Here is a 13,304-nt window from a genome sequence, read left to right as displayed (position 1 = left end):
ACCTTGGATTGAACAAACCACAAGCTTTTCTGTGCTGGCCAATACCAGCGCCTGGGAAGCAACCCATGTCTCCTGGTACCATAGTTGAGCCGAGTGAGGCTAGTGGGCCTGCTGGGCGCCCTGCAAGCTTATCGTTGCTTACCCCCTCAGCCTAACGAGCCCGGGGAGTCCCACAGAGGCGCCTAAGTTAGGCGCCATCACTGCCACCACTGCCATCCCAATATACCTAGGTAGGTTTAATCTATGTCCTCTGCACACCTTTTGCGTGAGGCCTTTCAACCACATCCGCACAGTCTGCGAAGTCTAGGGGAGCCATCTGCATCTCGACTTGAGATCTATATTCTAGTTCATTTGCCTTCTAAGCCCTCCGTATCTTCTAGCATATGCCTCGATTTACTTTGGTATCTATACACTTGCCTTCCTTTCCTCTCGGGATCTCTACGATGCTCCAAGCAAATCCAAATGACCTCGAATGACCTCCCTCTCAATCCAATCGCCCACTGGCACCTAGGTGACTGGTACCAGTCTATGCAAACCCTCCACCTTGTTTAGGAGGTCTTTCCTCTTCATTCCATTCCGTTTACATCTTCGCACTCTCCCCCGTCCCATTTCTTTTCCTCTTCACCTTCGGCCCTCCCACCCCCGGCCTCAGCGCGATGAACAACGCCAACCCCTCGCTCAGAACCTGTCCATCCTGATCCTCCACCGCGGCTCTGACAACGATCTTCCTGCCCTCAGTCTTCTCGATCCACGTGCGCACGAGCAGGATTTCCCCCGTCGGCACGGGACGACGATACTTGATCGTCAACTCGGCCGTCATGACCGAAGACATGGGTGCTGTTGATTCTCCGGATCCTGTCATCGGCACTGTTACTGTCGCATTTGTGCTTGCTTCCTGACCTTTTGCTGCTGAGGCTCCAACCTCAGTCCTTGCTGCCGTCAGATTCGCATTGATCAGATAGCCCATAACCTCGTCGATCACGGCCGCGACGAACCCGCCGTGCGCAATGCCCGGAAACCCATTGACGCCCGACCGCGTGGCCAGGAAGCAGCGGACTTCTTCGACTTTTCCAGTTCCTCCCACTGACGTGTTGCGCCCCGAAGCGGGTACTAGAGGCTGTGCTTGCGAGGACAATGGCGATTGACGGGTCTGGTAAATACACGCTGTGATCGTGTCGCTCGTGGCGAGCGTGCGCGTGAAGAATTCGCCTCGCTTGTCCGGCGTGGGCTGGCCGAAGCGTGAGGGCACGGTTTTGTAGCTCGTGTCGGAGAGTAGTGTCGCACACCAGGGGATGGAGAGGAAATAGCCGGGGTCCGTCGTTGTCACCATGGCGTCCTGTATAGACTGTATAAGAACGACCAGGCGGTGTTTTGTTTGTTAAAAGTTGCCCGCGATTGAACCAGGTACGGTGGAAAGTTGCTGGTCTTTTTGGTTCTCTCAGTCGAGTGTCGAGGCTGGACCACCTTGTGAGGTGTAGGTATACTTCCGGGTCACTCGTTGCTTCGCGGGAAGAACTTTCGCCGGGACGGACTGGTTTCGCGAGCATGCGATGCAGTGATTATGCGCTTGTTGTGAGTACTAGCAGTCCAGTACTATATCTCTATGAAGTTGAAGTACGGTACATATGCTGTTCTCGGTCGGGTATTCTGGGCCCAAGGAGACACAGGAGAGTATTAACTTAGGCACTGTACAGTGTAAGGTACCTACCGGAGGTGAGCGACGACGTCCGTGCCGAGGTATTTGACGAACCGCTAAGGACCGAGACCGGAGGTTCCTCTGAAGTCACGGCGCGAGCCACCGGTACCGCCAGATGACTTTACTGAGTGGTCCCTCACTGTTGGGGCTCGACAAGTACGGAACGAAGTCTGCATGATTTGTCGCCAGATAGAGCTTGGGTTCAAAGAGAAGTAGCTGCATCGCATTGTACATGCTTTCCCCATCAATTATGACCAAGTAACAGATAGACCAGGTGCCGTTTACTGTGGACATCTCTGAAAAACAAATCAATCTCGATGTCTTCTGTACGGATAGCACCATCAGACTCGTGCAAAATGACAGAAAATGCAAAGGCGATATGCCATTGATTACAAGCCTCACATATGAGAACCATGAGATATCAAACAGGAACACATTATCCCACAGATAGGACTGCCCCGGCCTCAGCCTCAGCCCCAGCCCCTGATTCCCGCAGTCGCGCCAAAGCTCCATGCATATCCCGAACCCAATGCGAAAAAGTGTATAATAGTATCAGATCAGATCAATTCCATGATTCATGCCTCGATCACCCGGCTCAAAGGCGCACCCCGGCCAGGAGGTTGCTTGACGCTCTCATCGTCGCCCTTGACACTACCGCCGCCAATGGCAGCCACCACATGCGCACGATCAGCATCCTCATCCTCGACAATCTTCGTCCGGTCAATACCGCGAGTGTTCTGGTTCAAGCTCTCGCGAGCCGTGTAGTTGGTCGGTGCAGTGCTAGCCATGCTCAACGCTGTGCTAGATCGCTGATGGACCAAGTCCGGGGTCGGCGGGATGGAACTCCGCTCACTCTGAGGCGTCAAGTGCCCTGTGCCGGTGCGCGAGTCAGTACTGAGATGTTCCACGGGCGACAAGTTGCCGCTGTCCTCGCGCGTGTGCGTAGTCGACGGCGAGATGCCAGGCTCATCGACGACTTCACTTTGGTCTTGCTCTTCCTCGCCTTCGATGTCAGCTGCTTCGTTGGCGAGCTGGAGTCCTTCGACGGCCGCGGCGCATTGTTCGCTGATGTTCCGGATAATGTCGGCAATGGCGTCGGTCTTGTCCCGCAGATGGCGATCGGCCACGTCGGACATGCTCAGGTCAGAGTAGCGTTTGCTTGTGCGCTTGCTGGCGGAAAGGAGTTTGCTCTCCATGGACGGTGTCACATCTTGGCCATCGATCGAAACGGCACGAGATGCACGTTTGGAAGAGCGATTTGTCACGTTCTTTAGGCGGTCGACAGGCTCGCCAACTTGGTCGCTAGCTTCTTGCTCCTCCTCGGCGTCCTCCTCTTCGTCGTCATAGCCTTCGTGGATGTACTCGGCTAGCTCCGAGGCAGATCCGATAGATCGGACAATATGTTCCATATGATGTGTTTGGCCGGTAATGAGCGAACGGAGATGCAGAACAACACGCTGAGCCTCGTCCCGCTGTCTCTGCAGGGTCTGATTGGTGTGTTGCAAGGCAGCAATCTCCTTCCGATTGCGAGAACGCTCCTTCTCGAGGTCCTCAGCGATGCCTTGTTGAAGGACAAGCGCCTCAAGAGCATTGTCACGCTGTCTCTCTGTACCAGAGAGTCTGAGAGCAAGACGAGCAGCGTCATCCTTCTGTTGGTCGATAAGGCCGGTGAGTCTGCGGTTCTCACGCTTGTGAGATTCAATCTTGACTCGAAGTTCAGCCAATTCCTTGTTGAGGGACTCGACGAATGCTTGGAATTTCTGGAATTGCAATTTCCATGTCTCGACTTCTTGCTCGAGATAGTTGTTGCGCTTGGCAACCTTGGCGAGCTCCGTGTCCATGCGGCCCTTGAGGTTGATGAAGTCTTGCCATGCTTCCAATGCATCACGCGAGTATTGGTTACGTTCACGAACGATTTCATTCATGTGTCTCATGGAAATCTTGGTCATCAGGGGTTTCTTCATAGAGCCGTTGAATAAAGCCTTGACACCGGTATTGCGGCCAAGCTTCTCACAGACATGGTCCATGATCGCCATGATGGCATCTTGGTTCCACCATGAAGGATCTTGGACACTTTCCACCTCACCGCGGAGGACGATGATTTGGCCAGCAGGGATAAGCTTGCCACCACCATAGGCAGATTTGAGATGCTGTGGCACGCCGCTAATCTCGACATCACTATTCAAGGCCTGAGACAGCCGGTTGATGAACTTGTTGCGTTGGCCGGCGGTCAGGACGTTAGGTGGATGATCCGTGATGACAAGATTGCGATCCAAGTCAACCAACAAAGCATCTTTGGGTGGCTGGAAGAGAGACCGGCATTCAGTCGTTATACCGAGGATATATGGGCCGGGTTCTTGAACCATCTCGCCGACGTTTCGAGCATGGACGACTGGCACATAGAGACCACTCCACTCGTAGACTCGAACGCAGAATCTTATAGTCTCAGCCGCAATGGTCAGCATAGCTGGATGATGACTGGTCAGGATGATCCGACGCGTTGGTGATACAGCCGCTTCGACGAGGCCCACAATATTAGGGATGGACAAACAACTGAAGAGGGGCCACATGGCAAAGTTCTGAAAGCCAGTGGGCGAGGAGGGGAACTGATAGCAAAGCGCGTAATCTTTCATGTCAATGCGGACGAGGTCGTTCAATCGTGGTGCTGGGAAGCTGAGAATCCTGGAGACTTCTTCAGCGTGGAATAGGTTGGTAGCTTTGTTCCAGTGGATCCACATTCCCCGTAGGTAGTCGCCGAGTAAGTTGTACAATGGATATCTCGACAAGAAACTCAGGCAGTATGGAATCCAGTACGTCTCGTCGGCAACATCTCTGTAGTCAGGCTCGGTCTTTCGTCGTAGGTCACGAATGGTCTCGGCACGTTTCTCATCTGCTCGAGACCAGACCCGCAAAGCGATCCCATAAAGAGTATGCTGTGAATCTTGTTGCAGGACAAATGAATGGTGCACGCAGTGTGGCTGGCTACGTCCAGTGCAGATTTCGACATCGTGCGGGAAGCAGGCCTGTCAAGTGGTTAGTGTTCTGGAATAGCAGCGGTCGACGTATACTTACTCTCATAGCACTGTGCAGGGCTCTCGCAATTTCATTGTCACTTTCCAGTCGTGGGCTGCTTCCCAAGATCTCTGGGAGCCAAAATTGGCCAACGGCTCCTTTCATGTGTTGTATTTTCCCAAAAGATGGTGGCGGCGCTTTGACCCATTGAGAGGGTTCTCGTCCAACACCACATACCATGTAAGCATGCGTAAGGGTCTTTGGGGTGGGTCGGTTATTGGATTTGGCCAACGTCGACGGGAGAGGCTGCGTAATTCGAGAATGCAGCGACGAGGTTCTGCTCGGAACCATGGCGTTGTCGACTACTTGTTCTCTCGTCGTCGGCCGGTTTGTCTCTCGTGTCTGTGGACGAGCCATTGAGGTCATAGAGGTATGACCTCTCAGTGAAGGGCCCATGGTTGATAGAGTCGATGACGGCGTGTAGGGTGCTCTTTAACGTGTCGGGCCGCGGTCAAAAAAGTCAAAGCCAAGGCCCGTGCCCAGGACTTATAATGTCGAGCCTCGAACGCTCGCGGCGCGCAGTATTCTTGACGTCTTGACAGTAAGTCGTCCTTTCGTAGGTGGAGGACGGAAGAGGGATGGTAAAGGGTGAGGTGGAAGAGGGGAGAAGGAAAGTTATCACTAGAACAGCTCAACAAGGGACTGAGGCAATCAAATGCAAGGTACCGAGAAGGTCAAGATTCAGGAGGCCTGTTGATACTCGAAGCGAGAGGATGCAGGCGTAGCAGGTTGGGCCCGTCGTGTCAGGCTAGTTCAGGCCAAGGCGGAGAATCAGGACTAAAAAGACGAGGCTTGCAGGGGTGGGAAACTCGTCTTTCCACATTCAGCTTCGACGCAGCATTGGACACAGCATTGCTTTTTGGCAGAGGTGGCACAGGTGGATCGCGCCAGAGATGGGTTTGCAGAAGATGGTCGGTCGTAATGATGACACCTCGGGTGCTACTCGTACGAGTATCTGCGAGCAGAAACTTCCATGGTTGTGACAGTGACAGTTGGGCTGTCGATTGATGGCGCGGAATAATGATGGAGCAGATAATCTGGACACACATGCAAATCAGCGCAAATCCAAACCCGCAAGGCCGCAAGGCCGCAAGCCCTTGACTCTGTTAAGCGGACGGACTCAGCTTAGCCAGGAGGTCCACTGTTTGTCAAGCTCCAACCAGCCCAAGTGCTACCAAAGCACCGTCGGCTTCCCCTGGATTGGAGGAAGCTAAGGGCCGATGGTGCTGCTTTCGGCCTCTGTAACTTCTGCGCCTGTGGTCGACCCCGGCCAGTCAAGCTTCCCCAGCGGACCTCAATTTGATGGCCACAAGGATTTTTGTCCCACTCGCTTTGTGATGAACTAGGGTCTTGTTTGACAGCTTGCGGGTATTCTCCCGAGCCAGTCCCCATGCAATTTGCGGCCACTATTATCACAGGCCTGGGATGTGCTGTGTCTTGCGCTTCCCAAATCGTCGATAGTTGATCATGTCAAATGGACTCTGGACTCTCGATAGAAGACCTGGTGGCTTGCTGTGCGTTCGTGTTGGCGAACTCTGCAAGCCTCAGGGGTTCTCCGATGCGCGCTCTTAGGGTCTATGCTCGCTTGTTCCGTATCTTGTGTGACGATTAGAGAGGCTCACTGGGCAGGCCACATGCAGGTCCCAGAAGTTTATGCACCTTTTGACGTGAACATCTCGACACGTCAGCTCGCTGGCGTCCGCGAGGATACTGCACGCATGGGCCGTTCGTTGAAGTTCTATCATCGATGTCTCTGTCGCTTTCCGGGAGGAACTTGCCGCAGTGACAGCATGACTTCCAGACTCCTTCTTACAGGCCAGGGGTCCTGGCGAGGAACTGCAGCCTTGTTGAAAGCCGTCTTACTTCATCCAGCGTCCAGCATGATTTGCAGAAGGGATACCTTTATAGAGCAGACCACATATTGGCCTGGCCCATCATACACCCGTAACGCAATTCGCGCAGCTTCCCCTGCAACTGACTGACTTGTCATAGAATCTCAGTTTCGAAGGGAGGTCTTCTCTCAGGACATATTCTCCGGAATCTTAAGTTGGCCTTGGAATCATGATTCATGATGCCATAACATTTCGAACTTCCCACCAGGCGACCCCTGGGTGAAAGTGCGGGTCTCAGCCGTGTCTTTTGGAAGCACCCCTTGGCTTCTCTCCAGATCGCTGGGTGGATGGGCACTCGTCGCGCTCGATACCACCAACCCTAAGTTCTTATTACACGTGGAATAAACTCTATCGCTCTCACTCGCATGAACACGATAGTATTGGTTTCTTTCGTTCCCGCTTTACACGTAAAGTGATCTTGGGCGTTTCAGGGGACAAACCTCCGCACATTCACCTTCCGTTCTTGCGCTTCTTGTTGGTCAGAGACTGCCGTTCGGATCTTTTCCCAGAATCATTGCGGAAATGAACCCAGCTAGCACTCGCAAGCAACAGCCAAGAGATCGCGCATGATGGGGAGATCTCGTCTACTTGCCTCTTACTCCGTAGTGGACATCGAGATGGAGCACATGCTTGATAGATTATACGAGTACTCGATTCATGAGTTTGCAGGCTGGTTCATGTAGGAAGCTGAAGTCACGCCCACGAACGTTGAAAAAAGACTGATAATGTCAGGAACCTGTCGCCCGTGTTCGGCTGTGATGAGTGACAGTCAAGCGAGCCCGGGTACCTTTGGTTCGAGATGTTGGCGAGCTGACAAGACTCCGGCTGCAGGTTTTCAACTCGATCAAGTACGGAGAACTGGTTAGAGGGTGGCGAGGGTGGTGCATGTTTTTCCGTAGCTTGCATATGCAAGATGCAAGGTGAGCGTGGTGAGCCCAAACTGCCCCTCTTTTGGACGCGAAATATTTCTCCGCAAAAAGATAAAACAGTTGCCGCTTATCTTGTCGAAGCAACAGTTGAAGCCCACAGTCACAATGGACCCTCCTACCACACAAATTATCCTCGCTGCTCTTTGTCGTCGAATGGCACGCTAGCACAGATTTACAAGATATACCCAGGATACCCACGAATACCATAGTACTTGTAAAGTAGTACGCGTATCGATAAGGAATCTTTCCCGGTGGTGGTGGTGCCTGCGCTTCTTGGGCTGAAACCTGCATGAACTTCTTTCGCTGTGACCAGAGACGCGATTCACGCGAAACTTCCTCCTCCTCAAGATGCAGGCAAGTGGAGGCGATGGACTGCTGACCGATCTTTGTGCGATCTGGTGAGTTATCTGACACGGTCCTTTTGAGAGTACCGATCGTTAGTGGCTGATTGTAACAAGCCATGCGAATCCAATCAAATACACTTGCCCTCGATGCGGAATACACACCTGCTCCCTACCCTGTGTCAAGCGCCACAAGTCCTGGGCACAATGCTCTGGCATTCGAAACCCTGCTGCCTACCGAAAGAGAGCCGACTTAGCCACCTCGGCCTCGATCGACCAGGACTTTAACTTCATCGCATCTGTGGAGAGATCCCTGCAGAAGGCTGACGAGCTGGTGCTCGACAAAGGCATAGACTTGGCCCCAGCTGGCCTCAGGCCCAATGCTCCGGCGTTAAAGCAAAAATTCGCTCTCGAAGTCGAGGAAAGAGGTATTCGTCTGATCAAGGCTCCCAAAGGACTATCCAGGAATAGAGAGAACAAGTCTCGCTGGGACGGTGCGCCGCACAAATGCATCTTGTGGACTACCGAGTGGATCCTTCATGACGGCACGAAGAAAATGTATAATGTGAGAGAGACGAGAACAGTGGCACAGGCATTTCTCGATGTCTTCGGCAGGAGAGCACTCGGCAGGAAGAGGAAATGGAGTAGTGCTGAAACCACTACTGCCCCAGCTTTATCACCTGAGACTGTTCCCATACAGCCGAGTTCTGTGGAGGATGAAGAAGCTACGCAGGATGTGCCGGTAGCAGAGGAAGAAGCTGCTGACGATTTGCCGGCTGTGGAAGAAGAAGCTGCGCCCCAAAAGACTGCCGAAGATGACACTGTTGCTGTCCAAGACACCATAACGGCCGACAACACCTCTGACAAAACGCAGAGAATACCCCAAGGGGAAAACGTCTCGAAAGTGCTACAAGACGTGCACTTTTATTTGCTCAGACCGAATACCACAGCCAAACTAAAGTGTTTAATCCCCATATCGCAGGCATCAACCTTGAAGGAGGTTGTCTCCAACAAGACGTTGCTTGAGTTTCCGACATTCTACGTCCGACACGAACCTCCTGAGGCATTATCCGAGCCATTTGTGACGGAAGAAAAGTATGAGCAGCTGTACGGATCAGAAATATCCATCAACCTACCTACGTTCCCCGCAGACACCAAGCAGGATGAACAAGAGCTAAAGTCTCTAGCCCAAATCGACGAGCAAAAGGTTCTGGAAGTGCTGCAGAAAGATCTTACAGGCTAGTGACCTGCTGATATCTTTTTCATTGCACCTCATGCCAGCTTCCCAGGCACAAAAGGATGACCGGCACTCAGACCACCACATACCGCCCAGGCCTGACCATTGACGTAACTAGCCTCATCACTGCCCAAGAAAAGGGCAACTCTTGCTACTTCGTCCGCAACGGCTCCTCGCTGCAACGGGTTCAACTGCCCAATCTTCCTCTCTGTCCCTCGACTGCGTGCCTGGTCATACATGGCCTTTGTCATCCCCGTCTCAATGACACCCGGACATAAGGCGTTGACCCTCACACCCGTACCGGCCAGTTGATACGACATGGTCTGCGCCAGCGAGACGACGCCGGCCTTGCTCGCCGAGTAATCCGTCCCACCAGCGTTGGACCTCAATCCCGCCACGCTCGCCGTGCCAATGATACTGCCTCCAGAATACTTTTTTTCTGTATTGCTCTTCTGCATCGCGATGGCCGCGTACTTGAAACATAGAAACACGCCCACCGTGTTGACTCGGAGCGTGTTCATGAAGGCATCGTAGGTGATGTGCTCGAACGTGTTTGGCACGCCCGTCACGCCGGCATTGGCGAACATGATGTCTAACCGTCCGTACTTTGCCATACATTGATCCACCACGCCCTTGACCTGCTCTTCGTTTCCAACGTCCATTTTCACGCAATGCACCTCGCAGTCGGGGTATAATTGCCCCATCTCACGCTTGTGGGTTTCGAGGTGCTCGGTCGCGTAGTCGCAGATGTACACTGCGCGGGCTCCGTTAGCGGCGTACTGGTGCGCCGAGGCGCGGCCAATGCCGATGGGCGAGTTGCAGCCTAAGCATCAAGCATCATCACATACGGTCAGTTTTCCTTCCTGTAGTGTTTGTCGTTGTTGGGAAGGGTTTGCCGGGGGGAGGAAGCAAGAGCGCAAAGTGCAAAGTGTAGATAACTTAAAGATAGAGTAAAGATGGTCACTGACGTACCAGTTACGATGGCTACTTTGCCCTGCACTCGCTGACCCGTCGACGGTCCTGCGACATGGCGGATGCGCGGCAGGTTTTCGAACGTGCCTTCGGAGGGTATGCCTTCGACGAGTTGCTGCGAGAGCGCGGCCAGGCGGCGTTTAGGCACGGATGTCATGTTGCGGTCCACTGGGTACTAGTAGTCGTTACTCGTATGTACCGACGACAACTGGTGCAACCGCTCGAGAGCGTTTTGGGTGCAAGGCAGACTTAAAGTGAAAACCGCTTGCGCAAGAGGATGCGGAGGACCGGTAGGGGAGTGGCTTTCGCTTGAAATTGGTACGGGTTAGAAGTGGTGGTGTCGTAGTCACACGTTTGTTGGAGGTTCGTACGAATGGACTATCCGAGAGTACCAGCCCAGTTGGTGTCACGGCATCAAGCTCATCAATTCATACGGAGTGAATATCGCTGGCGAAGTCGAGCTTCGATGCTGACCTGCGAACTTTTGAAGTCGAGCCGGGCCATCATCGTCGGTCAAATGAATTGCGGGTGTGAACCCTGAGGACGAATGCCAAAGTACCGAGGCTAATGTACGCATGTAGGGAGCTGAATCCGGGGAAATCATTGTTCCGTGCACGCTACAAACTAGGCCTCCAGGCCTCTACCACAGGAGGCCAACCATCGCCTGACACCAGGCCGAGGAGCGCACCTCGTCCGGTAATTGCACGGCTACTAGGCCTTTGACCACATCCTTCTTAAGGTATACTGGCGGGCCCGAGAACCACGTCAGCCAGAAGGATGCTCGTTCCCAGAGGCCGCTTCATTTGAACTCGGGCCAACCTATGCACGCTCTGCTGATCCCGATTGATGGCCACGAGCCGCGGCGCAAAAACAAGACTACATAATTGAACTCAAGAGGCAGCGGGTGTGGACGCCGAGCTTAACGTTGGACTCTGAGCATATTCCACATCGGCAAACTTGAGATCTTGAACCGATCCTACAGCCACGATGGCGATGATCCTCCACCAGCGTCAGCAGCCTGAGATACTCGTGTAAAGGTCGGTCCGCATTGGTAGTGGCTTTCGAAAACGCTTCCCCACTCCTCTGCCGCCGATTTTTGCATCTGGAGACATTACCATAACCAAGGAGTTGACCACGACCTGGCCAAGGCCCAAAAGTGTTTGAAGGAAAGTAATCTTGCTAGCTTGCTCTTGAAGTCTCTCCCATGGACCAAAACACTGGACGAGCGCGCTACAAATGTCTCTAGCAAGCCACGGCCCCTGATCTCTCTGGTGTCATTCTCATCTTGCCAGTCAAGTCAAAGTTGAACATCTTTGCCGCATTGTCCGTCAGATGTCCCAAACTCGGTCAGTACTTCAATGAGGGCTTCCAAGAACGAGCGTCTGGATGCATATGCCCAACTCTCGCGATCCGACGCTGCAAGAATCTCGCTGGTGCCCTTCATGTTGCCCAATGTCGCATTCCCAGCGAAGCAACAGTTCAAGACTGTAAGCGTATCGCATGGTGCATGGTGTAGCCACGGTTGAATTGTAGACCAGTCGACTTCCTTCTTGAGATTGGAGTTCGCGCGGCTGTAGATTGGAACTTAGCACAGCTATCGAATGGATGAGGAAGCCTGTCACCTTACGGTACCCAGTAAGACGGACCCAACCTTTTTCGTTCGTCCTGTGCGTCTTTTGGATCGACGCCGTGTCCAGCATATCCGACAATGATTAGCTCCTCCTTCTTACCGTGTTGGTCTATGAGCCCCTTGATCTTCTTCATAAGCGCCTTGTGTGCGTTCTTATCAGGTATCTTGAAGATAGCGCAGACGTAAAGATTGAATTGCTCCTTGAAACATGTCCTCATGCTTTCGAGCTCCTCTTCGAGTCCGAGATCTGTTTCTACGGTTTGAAACATGATTGGAAGCACCGAGACCATCTCGTATCGTCCGTTTCATGCCAGGTCATCATTGAGTCTCCCAGTATTGTTCAGACTTTCGACGAGGTCTCCTAGCTGCCGAGAAACCGGTGTGCTCGGATCCTCCAATTCGTGAGGTCCCGCAGGATGAGTGATCTCGACTCGAGCGCTTCGGACGATCTCCGGCGCATTGCTCCCCCATTTCCTCCCACGCTTGCGGGCTGTTCGTGATGAATGGGAGGGCCGCGAGGCTGATTATGACGCGGTCGTCGGAGTGAGATTGATGTTGAGATTGGCCTGGTGTCGGGTGTACAGCCCCTTCAATCCAGTCTGGGCAAGTCGTGGTCGTGGATCTTTGATCGATTTTCCGAACGATCTAAAGCTGTCGTACGATCGCGTTGGTTCGTGGTCCTGGCACCAAAAGCAAAACCCCACCGAAACATCCGTGCCTGGGACTCGTAGACAGCGGCAGGATGCTCTTTACAGAGGAGATTGTAGATCTTAATAGAACCCGGGAATAATCAGGCCTTGTTACCCGTTAAAAAATCTCGGTATCCGTTATAACTATAGAAGTTCTATAGTAGTTTTCTTAGATCACTAATTAAAGATCTCTTGGTCCGTCATCGGTAGCCAATATACCTTAACTTATTAAGCCAGGCCGTCTAGTCTACTCAGTGAGGTCCAGCGCTCTAACCACTACCCTAACCAGATCGAGATCCTTTCCTGAGTCTTCCCACACGGCCCCGATGATGACCTCGACAGTGGATGCCATGGTAGTGGGAGGTGCGTTGCCCTGCTGACAGGGGCTGAGCTTTATATATCTCGGAAGCCCGCGTTCTGTCCCAAGTCCGTTCAAATGTCTAGTGAACCCTCGACTGCTCACAAGATTACCTCCTTGCTCTAGAGCATTAAGCAAGTGGCTGTTTTACAGTGAATTTCCTCACTTACCGGTACTAATACCGTCTGCGTACCGATCATCTAAGATGATCAAAGCATCTCCGACCAAAGCGAGTCGTTTATTGCCCTTTTGTTTCCCAGGAACATCGTTGGGTGAGCTCGTCCCAGCGGTGGCCATGGCCCCTTCCAGGTACTCGGCGTTTTCAAAGTATAGTGGATCATCTTCTCGACATCTGCTTGATTGTCCATTGCGGACGCTCCTTCTGGGGTCGGTGAACGGCCATTTTGGGGCCAGGAAACGGGCGAACAAGGAACGTGCTGTATAATATATCTTTTCAGCACGCATCGTTCAAGGGGTCTTCCGTGCCT

The 13,304-nt window shown here is 53.0% G+C and overlaps 6 protein-coding genes across 7 annotated transcripts; 1 reads left to right on the top strand and 5 right to left on the bottom strand.

The window, feature by feature from the left end:
• Positions 1–328: 328 nt before the first annotated feature.
• Positions 329–1,651, bottom strand: PV05_01038 (uncharacterized protein). Its single transcript, XM_013465985.1, has one exon. It carries the CDS (start codon positions 1,328–1,330, stop codon positions 581–583), a length of 750 nt encoding a protein of 249 aa, XP_013321439.1. The 5' UTR covers positions 1,331–1,651; the 3' UTR covers positions 329–580.
• Positions 1,652–1,939: 288 nt separating this feature from the next.
• On the bottom strand, positions 1,940–5,409 carry PV05_01037 (uncharacterized protein). The gene is made up of 2 exons (XM_013465984.1): positions 4,769–5,409; positions 1,940–4,719 (listed from the first exon to the last, which is right to left on the bottom strand). The coding sequence occupies exons 1-2, from the start codon at positions 5,162–5,164 to the stop codon at positions 2,272–2,274; spliced, it is 2,844 nt and encodes a 947-aa protein (XP_013321438.1). The 5' UTR covers positions 5,165–5,409; the 3' UTR covers positions 1,940–2,271.
• Positions 5,410–7,708: 2,299 nt separating this feature from the next.
• Positions 7,709–9,297, top strand: PV05_01036 (uncharacterized protein). The gene is made up of 2 exons (XM_013465983.1): positions 7,709–7,987; positions 8,048–9,297. Exons 1-2 carry the CDS (start codon positions 7,938–7,940, stop codon positions 9,171–9,173), a joined length of 1,176 nt encoding a protein of 391 aa, XP_013321437.1. The 5' UTR covers positions 7,709–7,937; the 3' UTR covers positions 9,174–9,297.
• Positions 9,037–10,667, bottom strand: PV05_01035. 2 transcript variants are annotated; one of them, XM_013465981.1, is made up of 3 exons: positions 10,511–10,667; positions 10,140–10,447; positions 9,037–9,990 (listed from the first exon to the last, which is right to left on the bottom strand). In XM_013465981.1, the coding sequence occupies exons 2-3, from the start codon at positions 10,294–10,296 to the stop codon at positions 9,203–9,205; spliced, it is 945 nt and encodes a 314-aa protein (XP_013321435.1). In that variant the 5' UTR covers positions 10,297–10,447; positions 10,511–10,667; the 3' UTR covers positions 9,037–9,202. The 2 variants fall into 2 exon arrangements, with proteins under 2 accessions (XP_013321435.1, XP_013321436.1); XM_013465982.1 differs by having other exon boundaries at positions 10,140–10,667.
• Positions 10,668–11,436: 769 nt separating this feature from the next.
• Positions 11,437–12,038, bottom strand: PV05_01034 (uncharacterized protein; the record flags this gene model as incomplete). The annotated part of the gene is made up of 2 exons (XM_013465980.1): positions 11,437–11,710; positions 11,767–12,038. The coding sequence occupies 2 exons, from the start codon at positions 12,036–12,038 to the stop codon at positions 11,437–11,439; spliced, it is 546 nt and encodes a 181-aa protein (XP_013321434.1).
• A 667-nt stretch (positions 12,039–12,705) lies between these two features.
• PV05_01033 (uncharacterized protein) lies at positions 12,706–13,281 on the bottom strand (the record flags this gene model as incomplete). Its single annotated transcript, XM_013465979.1, has 2 exons — positions 12,706–12,938; positions 12,987–13,281. The coding sequence occupies 2 exons, from the start codon at positions 13,279–13,281 to the stop codon at positions 12,706–12,708; spliced, it is 528 nt and encodes a 175-aa protein (XP_013321433.1).
• Between the last annotated feature and the right edge of the window lie 23 nt (positions 13,282–13,304).

Source organism: Exophiala xenobiotica (assembly GCF_000835505.1).
Source record: "Exophiala xenobiotica strain CBS 118157 unplaced genomic scaffold supercont1.1, whole genome shotgun sequence".
Taxonomy (NCBI): Eukaryota; Fungi; Ascomycota; class Eurotiomycetes; order Chaetothyriales; family Herpotrichiellaceae; genus Exophiala; species Exophiala xenobiotica.
The sequence above is the reverse complement of the archived record's forward strand: the minus strand, read 5'-3'. Positions and strand labels throughout refer to the sequence as shown.

What these genes read in the sequence shown, in the direction of transcription:
- PV05_01038 (XM_013465985.1), bottom strand. Translation starts at nt 1,330, where the DNA reads ATGGTGACAACGACGGACCCCGGCTATTTCCTCTCCATCCCCTGGTGT.
- PV05_01037 (XM_013465984.1), bottom strand. Translation starts at nt 5,164, where the DNA reads ATGGGCCCTTCACTGAGAGGTCATACCTCTATGACCTCAATGGCTCGT. An exon ending in CCCTGCACAGTGCTATGAGA is followed by an intron (nt 4,720 to 4,768) that starts GTAAGTATACGT and finishes ACCACTTGACAG; the next exon opens with GCCTGCTTCCCGCACGATGT.
- PV05_01036 (XM_013465983.1), top strand. Translation starts at nt 7,938, where the DNA reads ATGCAGGCAAGTGGAGGCGATGGACTGCTGACCGATCTTTGTGCGATC. An exon ending in ACCGATCTTTGTGCGATCTG is followed by an intron (nt 7,988 to 8,047) that starts GTGAGTTATCTG and finishes GATTGTAACAAG; the next exon opens with CCATGCGAATCCAATCAAAT.
- PV05_01035 (XM_013465982.1), bottom strand. Translation starts at nt 10,296, where the DNA reads ATGACATCCGTGCCTAAACGCCGCCTGGCCGCGCTCTCGCAGCAACTC. An exon ending in CAAAGTAGCCATCGTAACTG is followed by an intron (nt 9,991 to 10,139) that starts GTACGTCAGTGA and finishes CTTGATGCTTAG; the next exon opens with GCTGCAACTCGCCCATCGGC.